At 39.7% G+C, this 25,243-nt stretch overlaps 1 protein-coding gene across 9 annotated transcripts; it reads right to left on the bottom strand.

The window, feature by feature from the left end:
• Positions 1–1,364: 1,364 nt before the first annotated feature.
• On the bottom strand, positions 1,365–21,968 carry LOC137603807 (pleckstrin homology domain-containing family A member 1-like). 9 transcript variants are annotated; one of them, XM_068327579.1, is made up of 15 exons: positions 21,866–21,968; positions 13,570–13,772; positions 12,781–12,837; positions 12,623–12,668; positions 10,996–11,093; positions 10,415–10,546; positions 9,847–9,987; positions 9,552–9,620; positions 9,034–9,098; positions 8,845–8,908; positions 6,232–6,321; positions 5,035–5,075; positions 4,838–4,906; positions 4,221–4,295; positions 2,894–3,256 (listed from the first exon to the last, which is right to left on the bottom strand). In XM_068327579.1, exons 2-15 carry the CDS (start codon positions 13,708–13,710, stop codon positions 3,025–3,027), a joined length of 1,320 nt encoding a protein of 439 aa, XP_068183680.1. In that variant the 5' UTR covers positions 13,711–13,772; positions 21,866–21,968; the 3' UTR covers positions 2,894–3,024. The 9 variants fall into 9 exon arrangements, with proteins under 9 accessions (XP_068183683.1, XP_068183680.1, XP_068183682.1 ...); XM_068327581.1 differs by lacking the exon at positions 21,866–21,968 and adding an exon at positions 13,986–14,062; XM_068327586.1 differs by lacking the exon at positions 2,894–3,256 and adding an exon at positions 3,382–3,670.
• Between the last annotated feature and the right edge of the window lie 3,275 nt (positions 21,969–25,243).

Genomic DNA, 25,243 nt, shown 5'->3' with positions numbered 1-25,243 from the left:
TTATCTGACTGATTTTGGAGACCTTGCATATTGAGTATTGCACCACAACTGTACTCCATTAGCATCTACATATAATGATGCTTTATGTAGATGATGCTTGGTAATGAGTACCAAGTTAGCAGCTGATGGATTATGTAAACTGCATGATGAAATCATGGGTGTTAAGAAGGAAATGCACTGCATTTGGATTTTAACTATAAGGGCTTTCTCATTTACGATATAAAAATCTAAGTGCTGCTGTGGGAACCACAGACTGTGCAATTCTGTTGGAGTAAGAAACAATATGGGAATATCTGGAGCTGGTTAAAGGCTTTCTATACCTATTTGTCAAATAGTAATTATTCCACTGAGATTCCATTAACAATTCCATTTCAATTTTGCCCATATTGAACATGATATGCTCCAAGGGTTGGTTCTTGGACTATTCAAGGAGTTTTTTTTTTCTTTTTAAATATGTTTTATTGCCTATCTTTGAGTCTTAATAGTTTATGAAGTGGTATCATAGCAGGGAAAAACACACTTCAAATCTGCATCTCAGAGATTGGATGTGGCCTTTCCCCTGAACTTGTAAAACCTTGCTAGAGCTAGAACCCAAATCTGCCAATTTCACCCACTTTTTACATGATGTCTCCACACAGTCCCATATAATAGCAGATATCTGAAATAAGTTAGTTGTTTTTACTGGTAATGGTTTTTCTTTGAAACTGACATAAAGGAACATCTATCTGTAAGGACTCAGCTCTGACTCAGTGCTAGTCTGCTGCTTATTCCATTGATTTGGAATTATTTCAAAGGATAGAAAAGTCAAATTCTGTTTTATCATGTAATCATTGGTTTGATTCTTTTATAGGCCTACGCAGCTACAATATATATATGCACAGATACCAAGACCATATTTCATGTGCTGTGACATTAATAACTTGAAATTTAAAAAGATGTAATTTGCATATCATATGTAATATGTTGAAGGGGAAACATGGAAGATTAATAGGACTGATGCTCCTATCATTAGGGTTTGGTGAACCTTAAATACAAACTACATTTTATTTTGCAGGTTAAAATGATTTTCTCAACTGATTACCTTTTATAAACTGTTTACTGCTTATTGTGTTTATTTCCTGTATATCGTTTTCCTTTCTTAGATATTTCATAATACTAGAACTTGTTTTCTGTTGTAGGAATTCAAGCTCCCATGATTTGTTCAACCAGTTACGCATTTTCTTCTTTCACCACAGGAGGGCAGAATGAGACTTGATGAGTGATGAATTCCAAAAACGAATTTTTCTCTCTTAAAATGAAGCCCTGACTTTACCTCAGGACTAATCAGGCTGATGGACAAATAAATATTGAATGATTCTCAGCAATCCCAGAACATTTTCAGTGTTTATTACTTTCAAGTCATCCACATAATAAATAGAGACAATTCAAATCAATAACAGACTGACACAACTAGCTGGAACATAAAAGTGAAATGAAAAAAAAAAGTAAATAAAAAAAGATTAGTGTTTTATTTAGTAGAACTAAAGTGGTATTTTAAAAAAAATAAAACTATGAGGCAGCTGCATCCTGTTGTGTTTGTGACACAGGCACAAGCGTTATGATCAGGAAATATCTAAAAGCATACAAAAATAAATATCTTGGACAAAACTCAGCAAACACACAACACACAGAGCGGCCATAGATAAACTAAAAGCAGAAAAAAAATCGGAAGAATTATGTTAAAATTAAAATGTTAACATGCAATAGATGTGCCTGAGCTTCAATTATTGTTTCTCAAAATGTTTACATGGTGTTCACACAGTACAGGAAGATTACCTATAACTGACCTAGCCCTTTTTTATTACTACGAATTGCAAAATGTGTACAAGCATACTTCTGGCTCCTGTTGTTCACTCAAAACCCTGTTGTTCCTTTTGTTAACCATGAAAAAGATGATTCTACAAATTTTAGTGTACTGAAAAAACTGAAAAAGTGAGGCATATATTGCAATAGCTTTTAAAAATGTCTTTCTTTTGCTTTTCTGAACAGTCAAACTCACTTAACAACCAGAGGTTGTTAAAGTAAAAAAAAATACTCACTGTAGACTTATATGTAACCTACTTCAGTTTGTGCTGAGACATAGTAAGGAAGCTATATGAATGCAGTCATACCCTTGAATACAAAAAACAAGAAAGTGAACGTAAAAGGCTTGGCAACTGTAGTGTGGCTTCAACTAATTCAATTAGTCTTATTATTTTTATCTTTATCCAATGTTAGACCAGTCCAGAAATACTGAATTATAATTTATATTAGAGTCAAGATTTGATCTCAACCTAGGCTTGGCATACTGGTCAACATCAGTAGGCAAATCTAAGGGTATAATAGCGAGTGCATGAACAACCCTCGCAGCTAAAATCAAATCAGAAGACTAGAAAGGCGCTGAGGAGATTGACATCCGTTGCAGCATCTTTTCAGACCAGAGGAAACTGCTTGCACTAGAAACCTCCCTTGTGTTCTTGGCACCAAAAAGGTTAAAAACATCCACAGTCCCCACTGTTGTCTCTGTAAAGGTTAGGATAACGCTCTCTTATCAAATTCTAATCAGAACTGCTCTGACAACCTTTCTTAGTAAATAAATACAGGGCTGTCAATACAACAGCTGGGAGGCTAAGGGCTGCAGGTGAAGACTGGGCTGTTTTTGGCACATGAGTGCAGATCAGAAATGATTTCTCTAGCATGCTGCTGGAGGAGTCCAAAAGGTGAGTTCAGAATGTTGAATCTCATCCCCCACAAGTGGCTGTGGTTTGAAAGCAACCGACTGATTCTTTTTAAACACCTGCTGCACACCGTTTTCTCCTTTTTTAAGAAATCACCATCTGGAAAAACACATTTCTACATCCACTTTGATGGCTCAGACCTGGCTCACCGGCAGGTCAGCCTCATCCAGGTTCAGGGGTGGATCAAACATGTGGGGCTCAATGCTGCTCCGCCGTCGCCATAGTGACTCCTCAGGGGTTTTGGTAATGGTAGTAGGCAGCCTGGGGGTCACTTTGCCAAGCTCGTCTCCTGCAGTGACAGGCGTGCTGGCGCGTGGTTGTGACTGGGCCGTGGTAGCAGGCTCATGAAGTGCTCGCTGTCCCACGCCAAGCTGTGAGCGTGGGCCGCACGGGACAGCAGCCCCCCACTCTGGGTGGCATGGTGGCATGGCAGATACGTGCGTGTAAGAGACGGTTGGACCCGAGGGGCTGCAGTAGAAAGTGGAACGGCTGCCATGTTCCTACAGGAGAAACAGCAGGACACAGAAAGGGGAAAAAAAGTGGTTGTTAGTAAAAAAAAAAACACCTAAATTTATGATGTGTCTATGTTCATCTCAGGAGCATGAAAAGTTACAAACTTGCAATTAACATCAGCACATGGGGCCTGATGCAGCTTTAGAAGATTGGGGCTGAAGGTTGAAAGTTCTGAAGAATGAAGCATTGCTAGGTTGGAGTTAGCAGTAGCTGAAACAGTAGCAGTAGAAGTAGTAGTGGAAGTAGTAGCAACAGGAGAAGTAGTAGCAGGGGTAGCAGTCAGTGACGGTAGTCAACAGGGTTTAGTTTTGGTAGTTGACAAGTTGCAATGGGGACCTTAGGAAACATTAGTTGATTGTTGTTCATTATTTCACAGCTTTTGCATTGTCAGATTTCAGTCTCTGCAAAACAAAACAGAATCATGGGAAGAAAGAACAGACACAATAAAGGTGGTAAAAGCTACTACGTAGTAGCTAGTGAAACATTTTTAGAGAAACATCCCAGTTAAAAAAAAACAAAACTGCAATGTAAATATCCAATGACTGTAGAATACTGTATTCTGATTTTCTTCCACCAGGTTTTGGGTTAGGGTTTACACAATTATACCACAATATTACTTCATCATTGCAATACGTGAGACTCAATGTCCAACAACAAACTCGCAAGTTCATGATTTTCTCCAATCCAAATGTCTAACATCAAGCACGTGCAGATATTTTAGATGTTAACTTGGAAAGTTCACTTATGTGAAGTAGTGTTTAACTGCTACATTACAAGGACGTATTTCATTAAGCTGTTAACACTAACAGCTCTGTACTTGTGGATTCAGCAACTGTTAGTACTTTTTTCTTAAGCAGTTAACTCAAACATTTTGCACACAAAACACAAAAGAGGTCAACACGGAAAGAAGTATTGTATTGTCATGTGTGCGAAAAAGTAAAAAGAACATACAGGCAGTGAGCAGGAGGGAGTAGGAGAGACAAGCAGGATGTCGCACATCTAAGACAGGTACACAGCTGCAGCAGACTGCATAGATCATAAATATGAAGGGAAGAGAAACAGAAGGTGTGAAAGACACATACCCAGTGATACAGACGGGAGAAAGCTAAAGGTGTTCACAGCTGAGCTGGCAAGACGGTCACGCACGAGTTGTTGATTAAATCGTACATCTTTATTTTTACAAAATAATGATGAAGGCAGTTGAAAGCTGTGCACATGAAGTTATGGGGGAGAGGGAGGGCGGTAATGACTGCAGGTGTGGATAGGTTATGTCTTTATTTAGTCATATTTAAGCTTTGAATTACACTGTACAACTGTTCTTTGCATTTGATCGACTTGAGTTGTGCTTGATATCAGATGTCATGCCTGTGGCCATAAGCCATCACATGCAAGAGAAATTAAGTCAAGCACACCTCTGTTCTTACACTTTCAGAGACATCTTTGACAACTTTACCAGAATGCACTTGACGAAATGAACTCAGACTCGAGCTGAGCTTGAAGTGACAGTGCAGCAAAAATAAAGGCAAAGCAAATGAGGAGAAGTGGATGAGATAAGCAGCAAGCCATACCTAAGATGGTTGGTTCTTAGAATACAGAGCTTCAGCTGTGCAGTCAGATTGGATCTGTGCTCATAATGTCTACAGCCACCAACGGCCAGCCAGTGAGTGGAAAACAAGATTAAAAAGTTAAACTTATATTTGAAAGGGGGGCGGACTGAGACGAGCTGACATACGTGCTGCTGCACTCCCCGATTCGAGACGTATACCTCTGTATACAGGGGTTTGACAGCCGTCTGGCCTGCCGCATCTGCAACAACACAGTGCAAAGCAGTATTAGAGCAGATGGGCTGTCGATAGGGAGAGGAGGGAGTAACTGGGGGGCTTTGGGGGGGGGGGGGGGGAGGAGAGGAGAGGAGAGGAGAGGAGAGGAGAGGAGAGGAGAGGAGAGGAGAGGAGAGGAGAGGAGAGGAGAGGTGTCGTGTTTCCAGTAGTTTCCAGCATATGACAGGAAACTCTCCTCTGCAGGACTATCAGCTGATTCACTAGCTACCAGTTCCTTCTCATGTAGTTACAATCACACGGGCAGTTAAAGTTTTTTTAATAATAACAATAATAATAAAATTCTGCTAACACTAACCAATCTTTTCCGTCACATATTAAAAAATTTAACTCTTGTGGCTGCATTATTAAAACATTTAACTGGTTACCAGAAATGCAATATTTGTCAGCCAGTTGAGCTTTTACTGCTATGACCAAAGAATCTCAGTCCTGCTCCTCTACATTGAGACCATGGGGGCAGGTGTTTTAAGTCAGTTATTGTCATTTTTGGCTAAGTATTCACTGAAAAAAAAAAAGCTGACTGATGGCTGAGCTGATGGAAAAGTTATAAATCAGTGAATGAATCACGGACTAGGTGAAAGCTCGGGTGAGGCTCAGGGGTTCGGACGACTAACAATGACCACAACGTCCCCCAGCCAGAATCCAGCTGAGGCCCTTTGCTGCACATCCCTCCCCTTTCTCTCATTTGCCCCCCATTTCCTGTCATCAACTGTTGATTGGGTGGCACAGAGCTTTTACTTCCTCAAAAAACATGAGATTTTTGGTGGTCATATAGGAATGAAGAAAATGGAGAACTGGAACAAAGTACATAGTGCAGCTGTGCTTAATATGTATAAACTGGAAAAAAATGGTCAAAGGGTACAATGATTTGAAAGATACAGCCCCACTTTCAAATAGCCTTGATTCCTCTTATGACCCGATCTCAATCAGTTAAGTCTCAGGTTCTGCACAAGCAAGATTATGTACACAATCTGTCAAAAGTCTAAATCATATACTGTCCAAACGTTTGACTGAGTCTGCTCCATTTTCTGCAGGTGTCTTTGAGGCTTTGGGTTTAATCTATCTGATATTTCTTAAGCCTAGCTATGGGTACATTCTGTTGCACTGCAGGCAAAAATACATACTGTGGCAGCAGATCTTCCGGGCCCCCGCTGGGCCACAATGGCACCAGAAACAGCTTTGATCCAACTGTGCATCTCCTCTGGGCTGTCCGCCTTGTTGGAGACACAAAGGAAAGAGATACTGAGTGATGGGGGGGTGACAGGCAATGAGACAATGTGGACACAAAATCCGCAAAATGACTACAGGCAGACAAACGAGCAATCCCAGCTTTCATGAATGAGGTGGAATGATAAGTTTTGTTTGTGGAGATGAAAGTCATCTTCTACTTCCAGCTTTTCCCTTCAGGGGTTGCCACAGCAAATCAGTTTCCTCCATCTAACCCTGTCTTCAACCTCCTCTTCTCTCACACCAACTACCTTCATGTCCTCTTTCATTACATCCATAAACCTCCTCTTTGGTCTTCTCTAGGCCTCCTGCCTGGCAGTTCAAAACTCATCATCCTTCTACCAATAGATTCACTATCTCTCCTCTGGACATGTCCAAACCATCTCAGTCTGGCCTCTCTGACTTTATCTCCAAAACCTCTAACTTGTGCTGTCCCTCTGATGTACTCATTCCTGATCCTATCCTTCCTGGTCACTCCCAAAGAGAACCTCAGCATCTTCATCTCTGCTACCTCCAGCTCTGTCTCCTGTCTTTTCCTCAGTGACACTGTCTCTAGACCAAACAACATCGCTGGTCTCACCAGTTTTGTACATCTTTCCTTTTTTTTTAAGCTGAAACTCTTCTATCACACATCACCCCTGACACTTTTCTCCACCTGTTCCATCCTGCCTGTACACACTTCTTCACCTCTTTTCCACACTCTCCATTGCCCTGGACTGTTGACCCTAAGTACTAAAAATCCTCCACCTTCTTGATCTCTTCTCCCTGTAACCTCACTCTTCCACTTGGGTCCCTCTCATTCACACACATGTACTCTGTCTTACTGCGGCTAACCTTCATTCCTCTCCTTTCCAGGAATAACCTCCACCTCTCTAGCTTCTCCTCCACCTGTTCCCTGCTCTCACTACAGATCACAATGTCATCTGCAAACATCATAGTCCATAGGGATTCCTGTCTAACCTCGTCTGTCAGCCTGTCCATCACCATAGCAAACAAGAAGGGGCTCAGAGCTGATATCTGATGCAGTCCCACCTCCACCTTGAACTCCTCTGTCACACCTTCAGCACACCTCGCCACTGTCTTACAGTCCTCATACATGTCCTGCACCATTCTAACATACTTCTCTGCCACTCCAGACTTCCTCATACAATACCATGTTCCTCTCTGGGTACCCTGTTTCTCCAGATCTACAAAAACACAATGCAGTTCCCTCTGGCCTTCTCTGTACTTCTCTATCAACATCCTCAAAGCAAATACTGCATCCGTAGTACTCTTTTTTGGCATGAAACCATACTGCTGCTCACAAATGCTCACTTCTGCCCTTAGTCTAGCTTCAACTACTCTTTCCCATAACTTCATTGTATGACTCATCAGCTTTATTCCTCTGTAGTTGCCACAACTCTGCACATCTCCCTTGTTCTTAAAAATGGGCACCAGCACACTTCTCCATTCTTCAGGCATCTTCTCACTATTTATGATCTTGTTGAACAACCCAGTCAGAAACTCTACTGCCACCTCTCCTAGACACTTCCATACCTCTACAGGTATATCATCAGGACCGACTGCCTTTCCACTCTTCATCCTCTTCAATGCCCTCTTCACTTCATCCTGACTAATCTTTGCTACTTCCTGCTCCACAACAGCGACCTCTTCTAGTTCTTTGTTCTCTCTCATTTTCCTCGTTCATCAACTCTTCAAAGTACTCTTTCCATCTTCCCATAACACTACTGGCACCACTCAATAGACTTCCATCCCTATCCTTATTCACCCTAACTTTCTGCACGTCCTTCCCATCTCTGTCTCTCTGTCTTGCCAACCTGTATAGATCAGTCTCTCCCTCCTTACTATCCAATCTAGCATACAAGTCATCATAAGCCCCTTGTTTGACCTTTGCTACCTCTACCGTCACCTTATGCTGCATCTCCCTCCACTCCTGTCTACTCTCCTCAGTCCTCTCAGTGTCCCACTCCTTTTTAGCTAACCTCTTTCTCTGTATACACTTCTGTACCTCCTCATTCCACCACCAAATCTCCTTATCTACTTTCCTTCCAGATGACACACCAAGTACTCTCCTACCTGTCTCCTTGATCACATTAGCTGTAGTTTGCCAGTCATCTGGAAGCACCTCCTGACCACCCAGAGCCTGCCTTAACTCCTTCCTAAAAGTCATGCAACATTCTTCCTGTTTCAGCTTCCACCATTTCATCCTCTGCTCTGACTTTGTCCTCTTCATCTTCCTCACCACCAGAGTCATCCTACACACCACCATTCTATGCTGCTTGGCTACACTGTCGCCTTCCACTATTTTGCAGTCACTGATCTCCTTCAGATTACACCGTCTACACAAGATGTAGTCTACCTGTGTGCTCCTACCTCCACTCTTATAGGTCACCCTAAGTTCCTGCTTCTTCTGGAAGAAAGTATTCACTATAGTCGTTTCCATCCTTTTTGTGGAGATGAAAATCAATTGTGTATTATTCTAAAAAGGAAAAAAGAAAAAGATATTCTACCTGTATATAAAAGGTCCTCGTTGCTGTGACGACTTCAAACAGATTATCTCTCATCATTATGTCACTACAACAGAAGTGGAAAAACAAACCGGTATTCACATATCTTATTCTAAATCAGTAAAAAAAAAAAAAAACAGGGCTATTGATATCTTTTTACACAATCACAAAATGCTGTGGCATGCTAAATACCTCTGTTTACACTCCTGGACTTTGTGAACTTCCTTCAGCGGGATCATCCTCAGTGGCTCTTTGTCCTACAAGTAAGGAAATAACTATTACAAGAGCCAAAAATACACATCAGTAATGTTACTATTTGCATGGAAGTATATTACAAATATTTAATATGTTGGTTAGAAATTCATTTGTGTACTTTCTTGAAGTATCAGAATGCAAACTAAAACCTCTGATGGCTGTAACTTTCTTGACCTGTCTATTTGATATAGCAGACAGGAAGTGGGTAGAATAGAAAGAAAACACTGTCAAATACTGGCAGACTAGGAAAGGATATGCCATGGAATGTACATTATTATCATAAAGATAATCTGTCTATGTGTGTGTGTGTGTGTGTGTGTGCATGTGTAAGTATGTAGCACCACAGAGAAAACAAAGATGAAACGTGTCAGAACTTAGGACAGTGTGTTTGCAGTTAATTCCTTTCCACAAAGTGGTACCACATAAAACATAAAAACAATAAAAAAGTTAATTACCAAATCTGACTTGAAGTAACTCAATGAGTTTTCTTCCAGTAAAAAATATCGCCGTTTCCAGTTCTTCATCTGCAGGGGGGTGGGAAAGATAATGGGAAGAGATGTTGAGATCTTTTACATTCACCAACACTTATAACTTACTTACAACGCAATAATCTGAGTCATAATGTCGTACAAACGGGGATATACTGTACAGTTGCTCAGTTGAAAGTTCATAGATAAATGAATTGTAGACTGACAAGCAGAGGGCCAAATCAAACCGGCTCAGACAACCAAAAAAACTGCACACGCTCACCACAGCTCCCTGCTTGACGCAGTAGCCCGACTTGATGACGGTGTTGTCCTGAACCGACCTGCTCAGGAAGTAGGGTAGCTGGCTGTGGGAACGATGGAAGACCTCACGTTCCGTTCTGTCTGAACCATCACCACCTTCATGCTTGAGGTTAAAAGTCACCAGAAAAAAATGTTAATTGCAATTGAAGGACATTTTGACAGTATGGCTGGAGCCGATCCCAAAGCACCCAGAGGAAATCCACGAAGGTAAAGAAATAACGTGCAAATGTCCCAGCCAGTCAGCATCGAGGAAAATAGAACCTCTTTCTGTGAAGCAGCAGTACTAATGATTCTAATTGTTATAACTGTGTTTCACAACTTTCAGATATTTGTCACATAACTGTGAGGAATCTGTAAAAAATCATCTTTAATCAAGCCATCTTTGTCAAAGTTATATATTTTAGGCAGTTTTAATTTAAAACAGCATTATTACATGAAGTTGCTATATAGATATTAACATGTTATAAAGAAAACAGAGCACGTTAATGTGCATGCAGACACATAGGATGGTATGTTAGCAGTGTATTCACCTGTGTCTGGGTGACAATGGGGACTCCTCCTATGATCTCTGTCTTATAGGAGACTGGTTTCTTTGTCATGAGGACATCTGGCAGAACCCTATGGTTTTCTGCATTCTGCTGCCCATCGGAAATCTTTGGCACCTTAGAATAAGACGCTCATTTGAGTTGAGAAGTTTTTCTACATATAGTTATTTGTAGTTATTTTGTGGAATTCAGCTGTCAGTAGGGAAATCCACTTTCTTCATGACTATAACAAAGTGTGTAATATGTGCGTATGCAAAAGCTCTGCATCCATTTCCTCTTTGAATAGCTAAGGCTTCATGGAGAACAATGAAAACAGTCCATTATACCAGAACCCATTACAATACAGCATCCTGTTAGTCATCCCTGACTCACTCAACTCAACTATTCACTCATGCATTTCCAAAAAAGAAAAAATCAAAGCTTCTACCAAAGAATAGGCCAAAATGAACAGTTGAAACAGTTAAGCTATGTGTGTGTGTGTGTGTGTGTGTGTGTGTGTGTGTGTGTGTGTGTGTGTGTGTGTGTGTGTGTGTGTGTGTGTATGTGTGTATGTGCGTGTTTCTCACAGTGATCTTTGTGGCTTTATTGAGAGCATTGACCCAGTCCACAAGATCCTGCAAGTCATTCGCCTGCAGGAAGAACTTCCTCATCCCAGCATTGATGACTAAAAGATGATTAAAAAAAGAAACAGGAACAGAAAAAAAGTGAAAACATATTCAGTCAGTCTTCATTGTCACAGTCTACATCCTCTACATTAAATCATATGATTCACTCTATGTTTAATATGCATCACGTGTAAATAAATACTGAGGAAAGTCTGCTGTGCATTGCACGGGAAGTGAAAAACATCTGAGCCAAGAGGCTCTCCCACACACAACCAGCAGTTCTCCAACAAACATGTGTATGATGACAAAGCTAGACCACGCTAAATCCAGCTGCCTCAGTTTCAGTCTTCCAACACCTACGCACTTATAACCATGACAAAAAAAGGAAAATGCCCACGGCCACCAATGGAATATCCTTACATATTTTCGCACAGATGGAACACAAAAAAACCTTAAAAATATACATACAGAACTTTTTGGGTCAAATGCTTATTAGCTATGGACTGAGATTTAGGACCTAAAAGGATTGAAGTCTCAATCTATGTCTCTCTCTAAAATAAAACCCTTCAATTCTGTTACTCAGATCATTCTTGCACTTCCTCCATTTCTTTTCAACAGCATGCGAATAAAGGACATTAAAGCTGGGATGGTAAATCTGGTGGGAGCAAACTGAAAAAGGCAGAGACAACTCAAACCGTGGAACAATGAAGAGCCATTTTCCTTGTTCTGCATTTTCTGTATATAAAGCAATCTTTTTTCTTTTCCAGTACAGTATAAATAATCAGCTAAGCACCTCTGAAGGTCCAGACTCATGTCTAGCAAAAATTGCAGAATGAAATCTCTACTGTTAAGGGATCTAAGAGAAAGTTAAACAATGATACTAATGTTATCTGACTACTTTTTCACTCCAAGTGCAGTGTAAAAATCCGGTTCTCATTAGGACACTGGCAATTTCTCAAAACTTCAACAAGACACATGGTGTCAAACACACACAATTAGACAGTCAATATATTAGTCTACTACTGCAGTGGTACACTAGTATACCACTTAAGACATTAAGTGACCTAAATAATAAAAAAGAAAGGTTCATTCCTAAATAAACATGATAATGGGTATTTAAGAGTAAACCTTCCATGGGACTTTTAATTCTATCCTGACCAGACAAAGTAGAACGGAAACATTTTAACAAAAAACTAATATTGGATACAAAAGTATTAACAAGTTTACTATACAATCCATTTTTATAGCAAAGCCTGGTTATGGGGGAGGCTTAAACTATAAATATTCAATATAAAGGCAAAATATCATGTTGCTAAACAACCCTTCCTAGTCAAAGGTGGGGAAAGTATATGAACAGTACTTGATGAGTTACACAGAGCAGAGGAAGACTGAGCATTCCTCTCTTAGCTTACATCAGGTGTAGTCAGCATTTTCAGTATGTGATTCATGAGTTTCTATAGAACTGCAGGGATCCTTTTTATTATCCTTCTGCTCCATGTTTGGTTGCAATAATGGGCTATCAACCAATATCAGTATTTTTATTTATGAGATAATAACAGACAACTTCAAATGATTAGTATTTTCTTACCAAAGCAGAATTCTGCCTTAGGTCTCAGCTTTGTGGCATCACTGACCTACAGGACAAAGCTCACAATTGTTAGCTTAAATCAAGTACTGTAAATGCATTCTATTTATACATAATGTTTGTATTTTTGTCAGACAAGCTTCAATTATATTTCTTTTTACCTTAGAAATGTAAGTGAGCTTTAGGGACCCAACGCAGTTAGCACCAACAGGCAGGTTCTGTGGGGAAAAAAGGTACAAATGGTGATTTGTGTATCAAGAAAATTTGTATCCAAGGACACAAATTTAAAAAGATGATGGTCAAGATAAGGGAAGCTTTGGTTTATTTTGTCCTGCAAAGCTCTTTGTTCAGTGTTTGTGTTACAGTAAAGACTGTTCCAATGTCATACACAGGCCATGATCCCATACAAACTGGCAGCAAAGCTCTCGCTGGTACTTAACCACTTATTAAAGCAGACGACTTACTAATGAATCCACTATACATACATAGAGTTGTGGGTTGAGCAAAGTTTGTCATAACAACTTGATATTAAATAGTCACTACACTGTATAATGCTTTGAATGCACTCCATCAGAGTTCATTTCAGTTTCTGACTGGCTTTGAAACCAAGGGATCCAGATTTAGCGTCATTAAAATTTTAGTTTTTGGATTTATAAAAAGAAAGCAACAAAGTGAATCATTTAAAATCTCTTCTGCACTACATGCTTTCTGTTTACTCCACTTCAAAATATAATATCTGCAAACCAGCGTGGGGGTCAAAGAGCAGAGAATGATAACATCTGTGATCAGTGACAAAAATATGCATAAGGTTCCAGGTATATAGCAAAATGAGTTCATTCTAAAAAATATTTATATAACACAGAGCGTCAGTCTGGTGTATTCCTGTGCTTGTAATTTGTTCTTCCTTTTCGCTTACTGCTTGAAAGACCTGAGGTAAACTGAGGTATTACCTGTGGATTGTCCATGAACCACACCAAGCTTCCTTGCTGCGTGTCCAGTATGAAGTAACGACGCAGAAACTTGCCACTGCTCTCATTCTCTTCTATGTCCAGGAAACCACAGATGCGATTCTGTCTGTCCACGTAAGGCATCTCACCACTGGTACATTCCCCTCCCTGCTTGGACCAGGGATGAGTGGGACGTGGGAAAATTCCTGTACAACAGAGAGAAATGATTTAAAAGACATGAGAGAAGGAAAAGAAATGATGAAGCTCAATGTCCTTTTCAAGGATTTCTACTTAATCTTTGCATCTATCTCCTCTTTATCAGAGCTTTCCTTCACCTGGAGCTCACTAGGTTACAGCCTGCTAGGAAATCATGTGACAGAAATTACAGTTCTTCCTTTATCCTTTTACATCATCCTCACCCAGTCTTCTTTTTTCCTCGTAACACACAGTCTCTCTCTGTCCCTCCACTAATTTCTTCCTTTCTCCCTTTTTTTGCTTGCAGTCCTCTCCTCTCTCACTTTATGTGCAATCCTCCCAACTGTTCTCGAATCTGATTTGGCAAGCCTCTGACAAGCCCCTTCTACCGCCTCCTTCCCACCACAGCTGAGCACCCACTTCAGCATTGACCAAAAAAACGCAATGAATAAATAAATAAATAAATGAAAACTATTGAGCTCAGCCATGTTCAACACAGGGAAACAACAAACACACCCTCCGTAGCTATGCAGGAGAAAATGTGCAATATTTCACTTGCTGTGGTGTGACATCCCTAAAAAGTACATGAAAAAAAAAGTACATGATTAGATCTATATCTGGATACAGCAGAGTGTGAATGCATTTACGAGAAACATGACAGTAAGCATATTGTCATACTTTAGCTGCTGAGCCTACAATATGAGACTGACATGAGTCTTTGGAAAACAGAGATAAAGGCACTCTTTCTCCAGGACATTACGAGCACTTCGTGGGCGGATGGGGCAAATCAGGGACAAAAGGCCCAGTTGTTGTGCACTGACTCTGAGCTGAGAGCATCTAAGCGGGGCATCGTATCCACCCAAGTCATCCTATTTGACACAGAGGCAGGATAAAGGAGCAACGCTGTCATGGACGACTATCTCACCACAGCACTAACAATGATTGTCACGAGAGAGTGAGAGGCGTCCCTGTCAGGATTGGTGATCATGTCAGTTAGAAGCTGCACAAGCTCCTGCTGCATATGCTCATGTACAGAAAAGATGTCAAAAATAATGCAAAGCAAATCCTCAATGTAATTGAACAGGCACTTCTGGGCTTGCATTAAGAGGTAGTATGACTAAGCCGCTGTGGCTCAGTGTAAAAGAATTGAGTACGCTACAAAAAGCCACATTCTGTGTCCAAGACAGTGGCGCAGCCCGCCACGCTGACCAGCAACGCTCGTTGTGGGGGTGTATGGGGGGATACCCCCCCACAGGGGGTGTGCGGGGGGCCTCCCTTTGGAAATTTTTTTAGAAAATAGGGTTCTTTTCCTGCATTCTGGTGCATTCTGAGGGCAATATCTTCTGTTCAGTTTACCTAAAAAAATACACTAAAGTCAACAGTTCAAGCTTAACTATCTTTATTTCTATCCTACTTTATGCAGGTAGAAATGTGAGATTCCACAATTGAACACTTACATTCACTATGTGAAGATAGTCATACAAAATATTACTCAATGTTTACCTGTAAGTTTTACTTAGACCAGAAGATGTTTTAACTTTGATTTAGACAATTTCATGTTATTAAATTTGATTCTTGGTATTACTCAATGTTTATTTGTAAGTTTTACTTGGACTAGAAGATATTTTAACTTTGACTTTGACAACTCCATTGGTATGCCATAGTTTAGTTTTTTTTTTTTTAATTCGATAATATGATTTTTCATTTCAATTTAAAAAGGCATGAAAAATACTAAGCGAGGTGAATACACATTTACATGCATATCCAAAAGCATGTAAATGCTTTTGGATATGCATTTGGAGACTTCTTCAGTTCTTCAACTGAAGAAGTCTCTTGGATAAGAGACGAAATGTCTTCAAGAGCTTTCTTAACGTCCAGTGGATGGACTCAAACAGCTTTTGGATAACCATGACCTCACTGAGAACCTACACAGACACATTTACATGCATCACTGGTTATTCCTGCCGGTCACAGGGATCAAAAGTCTAAGACTACAAAAAAGTATTGATAATATATTTCATCTACCTTCTGATCGGTCTGTCACCACTCCTATCCCCTGTCAGCATTGTTCAATTAGAATTTTAACACAAAATCTACTGTAAAACACTCTATTCTCATTTTCTTTCAATCGATCGTCCTCACCTTGTCGTACACCAATTTGCGGGTTTAGCTTGTAAAAATAGAATCCTTTTTTTTCATTGGACGAGAGGAGGTCATGACCCGAGTGCATATTTAATGATCGGGAGCGTTCGGGTCACTTCGGCTATTTCCGTCGGCATGCGCCTAGCGAGAAAAAGTTTGTTTTCTTATGTTATCACTCGGGGATTTTTGCAATTCCAAAAAAGTTGTAAGTTTTAGCCTTTTTTTCCTAAAAATAAGAACGACACAGTGGCTACACAGGCTAAAAACCTTGTAGCCACTCTGGAATTTACTTCGCCTATGGTGTAGTGGTTATCAGCTAGCGCAAGCCCAGGGCAGCCATGTGTAAACTTTTAAGTTAAAATGAACTCAGGTTAAGTGGTGGGTTAATTTAAAGACGTATTTGAAATAATAGGGCATTCCAAGTGATGGGTGACAATTATACAAGCCAAAAATAAAATATGAAAAGGGTATTTCCTACTTGATGGGCCAAAGCGACTCTCAACCATGCCAAAAGTAAGCCAATCTATTTATTTAATTGCCAAATTTCATCAAATAACCATTCATTATAAAATAATCCATTACATTTTGGAGTCTCTGCTTTGTGTTGTTCTGAAAAACACATCTTTCTGTGTCTGCACTACTCAGAGCTCTAGGTTTTAAGCTATCTTCGTCAGCCCACAACAAGCACAACCAAGACCATTTGGATTAATTAAATTTGTATTGTGATGTAATGATGGACCAAACCAGGCTAATCTTGCCTTTCATCTTCACCCAATGTTCTCCAGCTATTCTTGAGACTATACAAAGAAGTGCAACTACGACGGTGTGGCAACAGTTTTAGAGCTGTTTTTACTTTTTAAGCAATATGTTCAAATCTCAGGATGGAACTGCTGTGAGAGAACACGTACACACACATACACACACATACACACACAATACAATGAAGGTCTCTCTAGATCATACACCTTTTAACTTCACAGCAGATGCGTGGTTACATGAATGGGGCATGTTGAAATGCAGCGAATAGATTTGAAGAAACCTTTAGGATGTTGAGACACAGGCACAAGGAGTTTACCAAGACCATCAAAGAGGAAGTAGCATTCTACCAGGCAGCATTAAAATACCCTCAAGTTACTATGTTGGCAAGACGTTCCTTGCAATGGGGTGTTCTCCAGAGTAGGGCACATAGTTATGAAAGAGAGACCGCCCTCTCTATCAGGATATTGTTGACATTCTCAACTTTTTAATTTTTCTTTTTTGTTTGCTATATCTAATAATGAAAACTGACCTCAGATTCAGACTGCAAGAACATCTGGACACGGAACAAAAATCTTAATAATTGGGCCTCCTGTGGGAAACTTTCCATATCATGTTGCCATGGCGAAAGCTCAGTAAGATCTAGTCCCGGCAATAAGTCATGTACACTGTGTTCATGATGTGATAAGTGTATACTTCGCAGAATGGGGGGTGGGGTGGGAGATATCATCTTTTTTTAAAGCCAGTTCATGACAGCACATGCACTGGGGAAAATATAAGCTGAATTACTGACCCAAGCAAGTTGTTGTTGACAGGTTCCAGTAATACCTCATATTTCTCAAATTTTTGAGCAGAACCAGTAACACCAAAAGGGATATTACATGGGTTAGCAGTTGTCCAGGGTAAGTATAATGTTGCCTTAAGCTCATAAACCTTCTGCAACATTGTGTTGAGGACAAACAAACTACTAAAGTAGTCCAGGAAGCATGTTTGAGTTTCTGAAGCCAGGATATGAGGTTTACCTGCTCAAACACATAACCTGAATCCGTCAAAAACTAATGTCCAGGATACTAGCGCACACATATAAATGCATTCCAACTAGCTGCCTCATAAATAGGCTTTACTGAGCTTGGCTTTCTTCTTAATGTAATACAGTACTGTAAAAATTCTCAGTTACAGTAAGCAAAAGAGGGACACAGTAACAAATAAAATTATTCACAGTGAGAAGCAGAGGTCCATTCCAAGAAATTTTAAAGTGGTAACCTTGACGGGAGAGACATATTGGCTGACTTCTTTCTATTTCTATATTCTGTCCCCTAGTAAAAAGACAGTTTAGGTATGGTGAAAACTTTTTCCACATCACATAGTAGCTACCTACAAACAAAGTACAAGAAATACAGTAAAGCCAAGCTTGACAGCCAGAGGATTAGTATTTTCTTTTCATGATCATAGACCACTGCCGATCACTTAAAGTCACAACAGCTGAAAACTGGAATGGTGGGGGAAATAACCTGGTTTTGTTAATGGAAATTGAGAGTATTGTGTTGTGGAAATTTACCCACTGTGGAACTAATAAAGGAATATTTCATCTCATTTTGGTGCAGACACTGGGTGTCAAACCACAGAGCTGGAGATCAAATCATATAACCATTATGTAACATGGAAATTAAAAGCATATGGTAATCAGAGTTCATTTTACCTCAGGAAAGTACTGCATCCCTGGGATGTGCTGCAAAAAAAAATTGTACATCCCAGCATGAAGTTTATGCATCCCAAAAGTAATACCAGAATATACGGTAAAAGGCGTATGCAAGGATTGAGTTTAGCCAATAGTACAATATAAAAACTACAACTGTTAATTTTAATGATATTATTAATAATGTCATATCTGTTTATTAAGTAAAAAGAAAAAAGAATTAAAAAAATTATCAAAATGTTAAAAGCCTGGTAGTTATTCTTTAAAAAAGAACAGTTTTAAAAATATTGTATCAGAGTAAATTATTTGAGCATAGAAAACTAGCCTCTTTATATTTGTTACATCTGTTGATTCGTCTGCTAGGATGCTTAATACCAGAGATGCCTGATTTTTTTCTATTAACTCTTTCTCTGCAACTTCGGCCAAACTATCCAAAAGTTGGCTTCCTGTGACGTACGAGTCATGATGCATGTTTTGTTGTTTAAGGAGCTCCACATCAGGTACACCAATGTCATGCATAAGTTCAATGATAGTTTTAAACTTTTTGAAGGGTATATGTTCAGCAGCCACCCATTTCACAACCTTCGAAAGAGCCAAGATTGCTTTATCCTTCTTGGCATTGGATTTTGCAATGCATCTCTTTCGGTCTTCTGGCATTGACGGGATATCCATGGCCAACATGTGTGAGTTCAGTTCAGCATGGCACGTTAAGGTGGATCTCAAGAAATTTTGATTTTTTTTTGTAGAATTGTGCATTCCATTGACTGAATTCTGTTGTGTGCATACCTCGCAATACATGTAGTTTTCACCATAGTTATCAACGTGCCTCACTCATGGCAACAATTGCACCCATTGGTGTACAAATGCTCAGATTTTGTTGGTTTTTATTTGTCTTCTGCCTCTTCATTCTTACTGTCCACAGATATATCTGTGACTTTGTCTTCATAAATTTATGATTGATATTTGTCCAAAAAAGCACTGATTGTCATTTATTTGTTTTTTTCGGAGGCATGGTGATAATGTAAGATTAATTCGTTGCTCTCTCACTGCTGCGTGAAAAATGAGCAGACGTTGTGTTGCCGTTACTCTCGATGCAAGTCGATTTTAACAGGGCTGAATCCCGCAGATGAGTCTCGCGTGAGACATAATGGCAATTTCCAGGTTCAAAATTAAAATGGAGAAATGGATAAATTGTGAATATTTCTTGTTGAAAGGAAGTGCATTTATCCCAATATTATATCGCGAAAAAAAGTAGTATCGATTTTTTTTATTGTAAGCATTTACAGCTTGCATCCCTGGGACGCACGCTCTCTGACGATCGTGCGTCCCCGTCAAAAGTTGTGCGTCAAAGATGCAAGGTCGCACACAAACGAGAACACTGGGTAATGGCACTCCTTTTTTAACCTAAACGCAACTGCATTCAAGACAAAGAAGATATTAATATCCAAACCGATTAACCTTTGATATAAATATATGCTAATTCCAAGTTTAAGTCTCACACCAGGTTTCACAGAAGTTGGGTCTGGACCATATTTACCATTGTTATATTAAAACACATTTTTTAAACAATGCTCACTTTGAGAAGAAAGGAAACTGTTTACATTTTTAAAGTGGAATTTTGTACGATTCCTGCTTGATGGACGACTTCAGTGGCTCAAACTGTCTGAGGTCAAAGTTGTTATATTTGACTCTTCCGAATGCACATTTTCAACAAGGTACAAGTCGAAACTGCAAGGCAGGCCAGTTAACTACTCTCTCTGATTTTGAAATCACAGGACTGCAAATCTGCAGAATGTGGCTTTGTTAGTGTCTTGATGGAATAAGCAGAGATCACCATTTCATTGCAAATGCTGGCTATTGACCTTTGCCCTGCATGGAGGGCACAAGGAGGCACGTGATCTCCAAAAAATATTTGTAATGTTAATTCTTCAGATCAAGGGACACTTGACTTCTATGCTACAGTTCATCTCAGATAAGATCTGTACCAGAAAGGTCTGACTGAGGCATTACTGAATCTTGTTGGTATACTACTTCGTCTTTTATTGAGTTTTAACATGTTTTCATCGATGCACTACAAACTCAATTTAAACTGGCCACAATTTCTCATGTAGTAATCTTTTTCATAAAACCATGTCAATTTTAACTGAAGGCCATCTGAGATTACACAGGTCACAGGAACTCAGTGTCCATCTTTGTCCTTGCCCCTTTTGTCCAGAGATTTTTCACAATTCTCTGCACTCTGGACTAAAGGTGACCAAATTCGTAAAAAATCTTACATATTGAAAAACATTGATTTTAAACTTTTTAAGTATTTCCTATGTAGTTTTACAAATATTGGTGAACCTCTCCCCAGTGTCTGCTCGTGAATGAATAAATAAATGATTCTTTTAAAGATGCCAGGCAGGTATACTGTAATTATAGCACCTACTACAAATTAAACTCCTTAAATTTTCTTTGAGGAATGATCTAATCAGGTTTATAACCATTAGTTATTTGATGCCCCTGTGTAAAATGTTTCAAATGTGTTGCTGGTATAAAATTTTGAATAAACATATCCACAACAATTAAACTAGAAGGTAGAACTTCAGATATCACTTTGCACTGTTTTTAATTTAACTCAATGCCAAAAAAAAAAAAAAAAAAACAATTACACATGAAAACATGTTAATTTATAGGGCAGCTAATTTTTTTTAAACTCGTGGTTGTTCTGTCTGTTTTCAGTGTTGTGGAATTTTTTATTGATTTTTATTTCAGAAAAAACTAATGAAAGAAACCCTTTAGGACAAAAAATGGACGTCAACCAGGAACAATCCATTGAAACGAATGGCATATGCAGTAATGTGCTTTCATGAGGTCTGGAACAGATCAGTTATCAGTCAGCTATCAGCTATGATGGACAAACAAGCAGCACATTAAATCTAACAGGTTTGACAGATTTTGGCCTTCAAAGCTTAATCAAGCAGGGTCCTTTATACACCAGCAGTTTGCTAGTGAGGTGTTTAATCGGGTCACAATGTGCTAATTTGGAGAAGAGAATAAAACGTACTCCTTAACTCGCCTAAAGTACTTGAAAAATTACGTGCAGGATAACCTTGTAATTATATCTGACGTTAGCGAACATTAAATTGTCCCAACTTTTATGCTAGCAGCATCACCGTCCCTGGCTGGCTGGCCCGAGATATGGCTCAGGTTAGCCTGCTATTAGCAGCCACTTCACATCATCACAAACTTGCTAAACAAACAGCATTGTATTATCTTCCCACTTGACGATACAAGCTGCCATTCCTGGGTTGCTGGACTTTCAAAAAACATAAATATAAAATAAAATAATTTCATCTGACGCTTTATAGAAGAGGTTAATGTCGGGAATTAAGTATCCTAGCTAACATTTTCGAGACCTCTTAGACGTTGTCGTAAAACACAGCTAACTTGTAACTACAGTTGGATGAAACAACAACGCTGCGTATGTAAGTGTTACCCTGTTTCATCGAGTGTTCCTGGTCAACTTACCCGACTATTCCCTTCTCTAAGCGCCACAAGCAGCGGTCAACGGTCTTGGTGTTTAGTTCGGTACACTCTCTGCCTCAGCCCATCTCCAATGAGCCACGACGAGTCTCAACACTGCTGTGTCGAGGTGTATCATAGATTGTATATAATGAAGATGTTCACTCTATTACGGCCGTCTAGTACGAACAAAGTGAATAAAAAAAAGGATATGTCCCTGTCCCAACAAAGAAACTTGTGGTGGTTAAACATTTTGTAAAGTAGTAAATAATACGATAGAATAAATTTTCTAAAAACTATTTCAAATCAGATCCTGAGAAGTTACATTGCTATTATAGCATATGCTATGAACTCTATTCCTAGTTTGGCAGAACCATGCTTTAATACTTTATAATTAAATTGAAAACAAATGGTGGTATGGTGGAGCCTAAATGATCATTTCACTCCTTCGAAAGATAAAAGAAGCTTCCTGATCTACAACACGAGATTTATCTACGTGTGAAGATCGAGAAGCACTGTGTGGATATTAAACTCAAACAAACTTTTGTTTAGAAGTCTTCCCCGAAATATTTTTCAACTTTATGTGCATGGGGTTCTCTCCGGGTTCTCCGGCTTCCTCCCACCTCCAAAAGTATGTGCTTCAGGTTAATTGGCCGGTGCCAAAATCGCCCGTAGGAGTGAGTGTGTGTGTGTGTGTGTGTGTGTGTGTGTGTGTGTGTGTGTGTGTGTGTGTGTGTGTGTGTGTGTGTGTGTGTGTGTGTGTGTGTGTGTGTGTGTGTGTGTGTGTGTGTGTGTGTGTGTGTGTGCATGGTTGTATGTCTTTGTGTGTGGCTCTGCGGGTGCACTGGCGTCGTGCCCGGAGTGTCCCCTGCCTCAAGCCCTATGCCAGCTGAGATGGGCTCCAGCTCACCGTAACCCGCTACAGCGGATTCATTGACAGAAAATGAATGAATGAAATGAATGAATGAATGTGCATGGAAAATAAGATCAGAGTAAGAACTCTTCCTTTTATTGCCTTTAAGCGCGGAGGGTGATATCCAGAGTGTCAACACATAGAGGGCTGTACATACGGTACAACTACAACAGAGTGAGGATTTAGCGACATCTAGCGTTTGAAGGCCGTTTCCACTTGTGTCCAGTCTCTGTGACACTTTTGTCCTTGCGTACATGTACAATATTATTTGTCAAAATTGACTATACTTATATACAAACAGAGGCTGTACATATTCTTATTTTTGTTTTTTTATCAACAAGACATTTTATTTTAAATCTGATTCTTTTTAATTTTTAATTTAAATGTTATATACTGTTATAATCCCCAAAGGGAAATTAAGAACGCACACTCTAGTTTTTGTTAGTCAATCAATCATATGCATGCATATTAGTGTGTACAGGCTCCTGTAATTGACACAACCACACACAGGGGGGCCTGTAAGCATGTAGGGGACGTAGAGTGGTGAGCAGCTCCTTCGTGGTGCGCCCAAATGAGCAGCTTGTGAGAGGGGACGGCGCCTTGCTCAAGGGCGCCTCAGCAGTGATATTTTTTGGGCAGGAGTGGGAATTGAACCACCGAACTCAGAACAATGGTCGACCCGCTCTACCGCCCAATTTGCCACTGAGCCACTGCCGCCCCAGATAAGCAACAAAATATAAAATAAATAAAATCTAATAAATTACCAACATCAAGCTATTGATTAAAATGTTGGTAATAAGAGTGCTGTTGTAGAACATTTTTCTACACTGTGCATTCACAGCCTTAAACCTGGAGACTTTAAAAGAACAGGTTTAGAAGACAATGGAATTCCCCTGACGAAGGTCGAAAGTGAATATGCGTTGGACTGTTAATGAAGTTGTTCCTGATACTGTAAGTTGTAAGGGTTTTTCTCTGAGCAAAAACCCGCTTTGGTTCATTGATCTCGGTTAAGAGGTGTATCTTAATAATGACACAATTTGTAGTGGGTAAAAAAGTTTATTGAAGAAGCTTAGTAATTTACAAAGTTGGTGAGGATACAGCGCTGCCCCACAGATGGGGCAACAAACCTCTGCAGAAGAGTCCTGATCTTTACGTATAGTGTTGGCTTAGACTCACCCTAACCATCAGCCTGACTCAGCCTAACATATAACAGTTATCTATGTGCTGTGTGTGCTGTTCTTTTGTATTTAAAACATTATGTGACAGACAAGGAACTGGTGTGCTTTCTGTTTGTATAAGCAGATGCGGTTTGTGGTCATTTCCTTGTTTCATGGAAATGGATATGGAAACAAAGTGTTGCAGGAGTTTTTATCTCTTGGATTTCAATTATACATTTTTTGTCATCAGACAGGCAAACATCTGCCATGAGCAAACACACGTATACACACACACACACACACACACACACACACACACACACACACACACACACACACACACACACACACACACACACACACACACACACACACACACACACACACACACACAGGAAAAAGCAGCAGAAATATAAGGTTGGCTTTTCTTTTCTTTTTTCACTGCAGAGCTGCAGCTCTGTGACCTACACTGCTGCTGACAAAAGAGGCAACCATGGAGGAGGTGGGGGACCGCCACACAGCTGAGATGAAAGATTTTACTGTTCTGTGGCCTCTCTACAGGTCTCATTCTCAGAGTGACACCTCAGGGTTCCACTCCAGGGTGCTGTGCAGGCTCCAGGGAGCTCACTCAGGTAAGATAATCCACTTGATTGACTGAAAAAGACGTTTAAAAGCTACGGCAGCACGTCTAACCTCCTTTGCCTTATATAAAGAGTTTTATGTTACACTAGTTGCTGAACACCATCTGGATATGACAAATAAAGCAGCCGCGGCTTTGTTCTTGATGCCAGACCAGTTTTACTTATAAATATCTTGTGCTTTCTTTTATTGTATCTTCTATGATGATGGAATATGTGGGGTGTGTAACCCATTAAGAACATTTTATTTTATTTTATTTTAACTATAAATGTCAACAAGTGAGCTAAGGATGAAATATTTTCTCGCACACCATGAGACCACTGCATCTGAACAACTGTTTCCTCAAAATCTTCCTCAAATGTTGGTGTCACAGTTTATTGCCTGAAGTATGGAGAAATGGGATGCTTGTGTTCTTTCAGTGGTTAATTTAGAACCACTTCCTATCCTGCGTCTTCACAATTCAAGCCTTGAACTCTTACAAGTCACATGCTTATACTTACTCTGACCTATAATCCAGACAGGAATCTTATAAATAATTTGCTTCTTTTGAATGGGGGCTGTCTTTTTTTTTTAGCAGTCAGATGAAATTGTCAGAACATTCAGATCTTATTTTTGTGATTTGTAGTTAATTATAATTAAAGGAAACATTCAAAAAATGAAGCAGTTTGGTAATTT

Source organism: Antennarius striatus, chromosome 11 (genome assembly GCF_040054535.1).
Source record: "Antennarius striatus isolate MH-2024 chromosome 11, ASM4005453v1, whole genome shotgun sequence".
NCBI classification, from domain to species: Eukaryota; Metazoa; Chordata; class Actinopteri; order Lophiiformes; family Antennariidae; genus Antennarius; species Antennarius striatus.
This window is presented reverse-complemented; position numbering and strand designations above follow the sequence as displayed.

Excerpts from the sequence above, each read along its gene's own strand:
- LOC137603807 (XM_068327579.1), bottom strand. The coding sequence starts at position 13,710 with ATGCCTTACGTGGACAGACAGAATCGCATCTGTGGTTTCCTGGACATA. Across the intron at positions 10,547-10,995 it reads ATAAAGCCACAAAGATCACT|GTGCCAAAGATTTCCGATGG; the intron begins GTGAGAAACACG and ends TCTTATTCTAAG. Across the intron at positions 5,076-6,231 it reads CCGGAAGATCTGCTGCCACA|ATGCGGCAGGCCAGACGGCT; the intron begins GTATGTATTTTT and ends GTGTTGTTGCAG.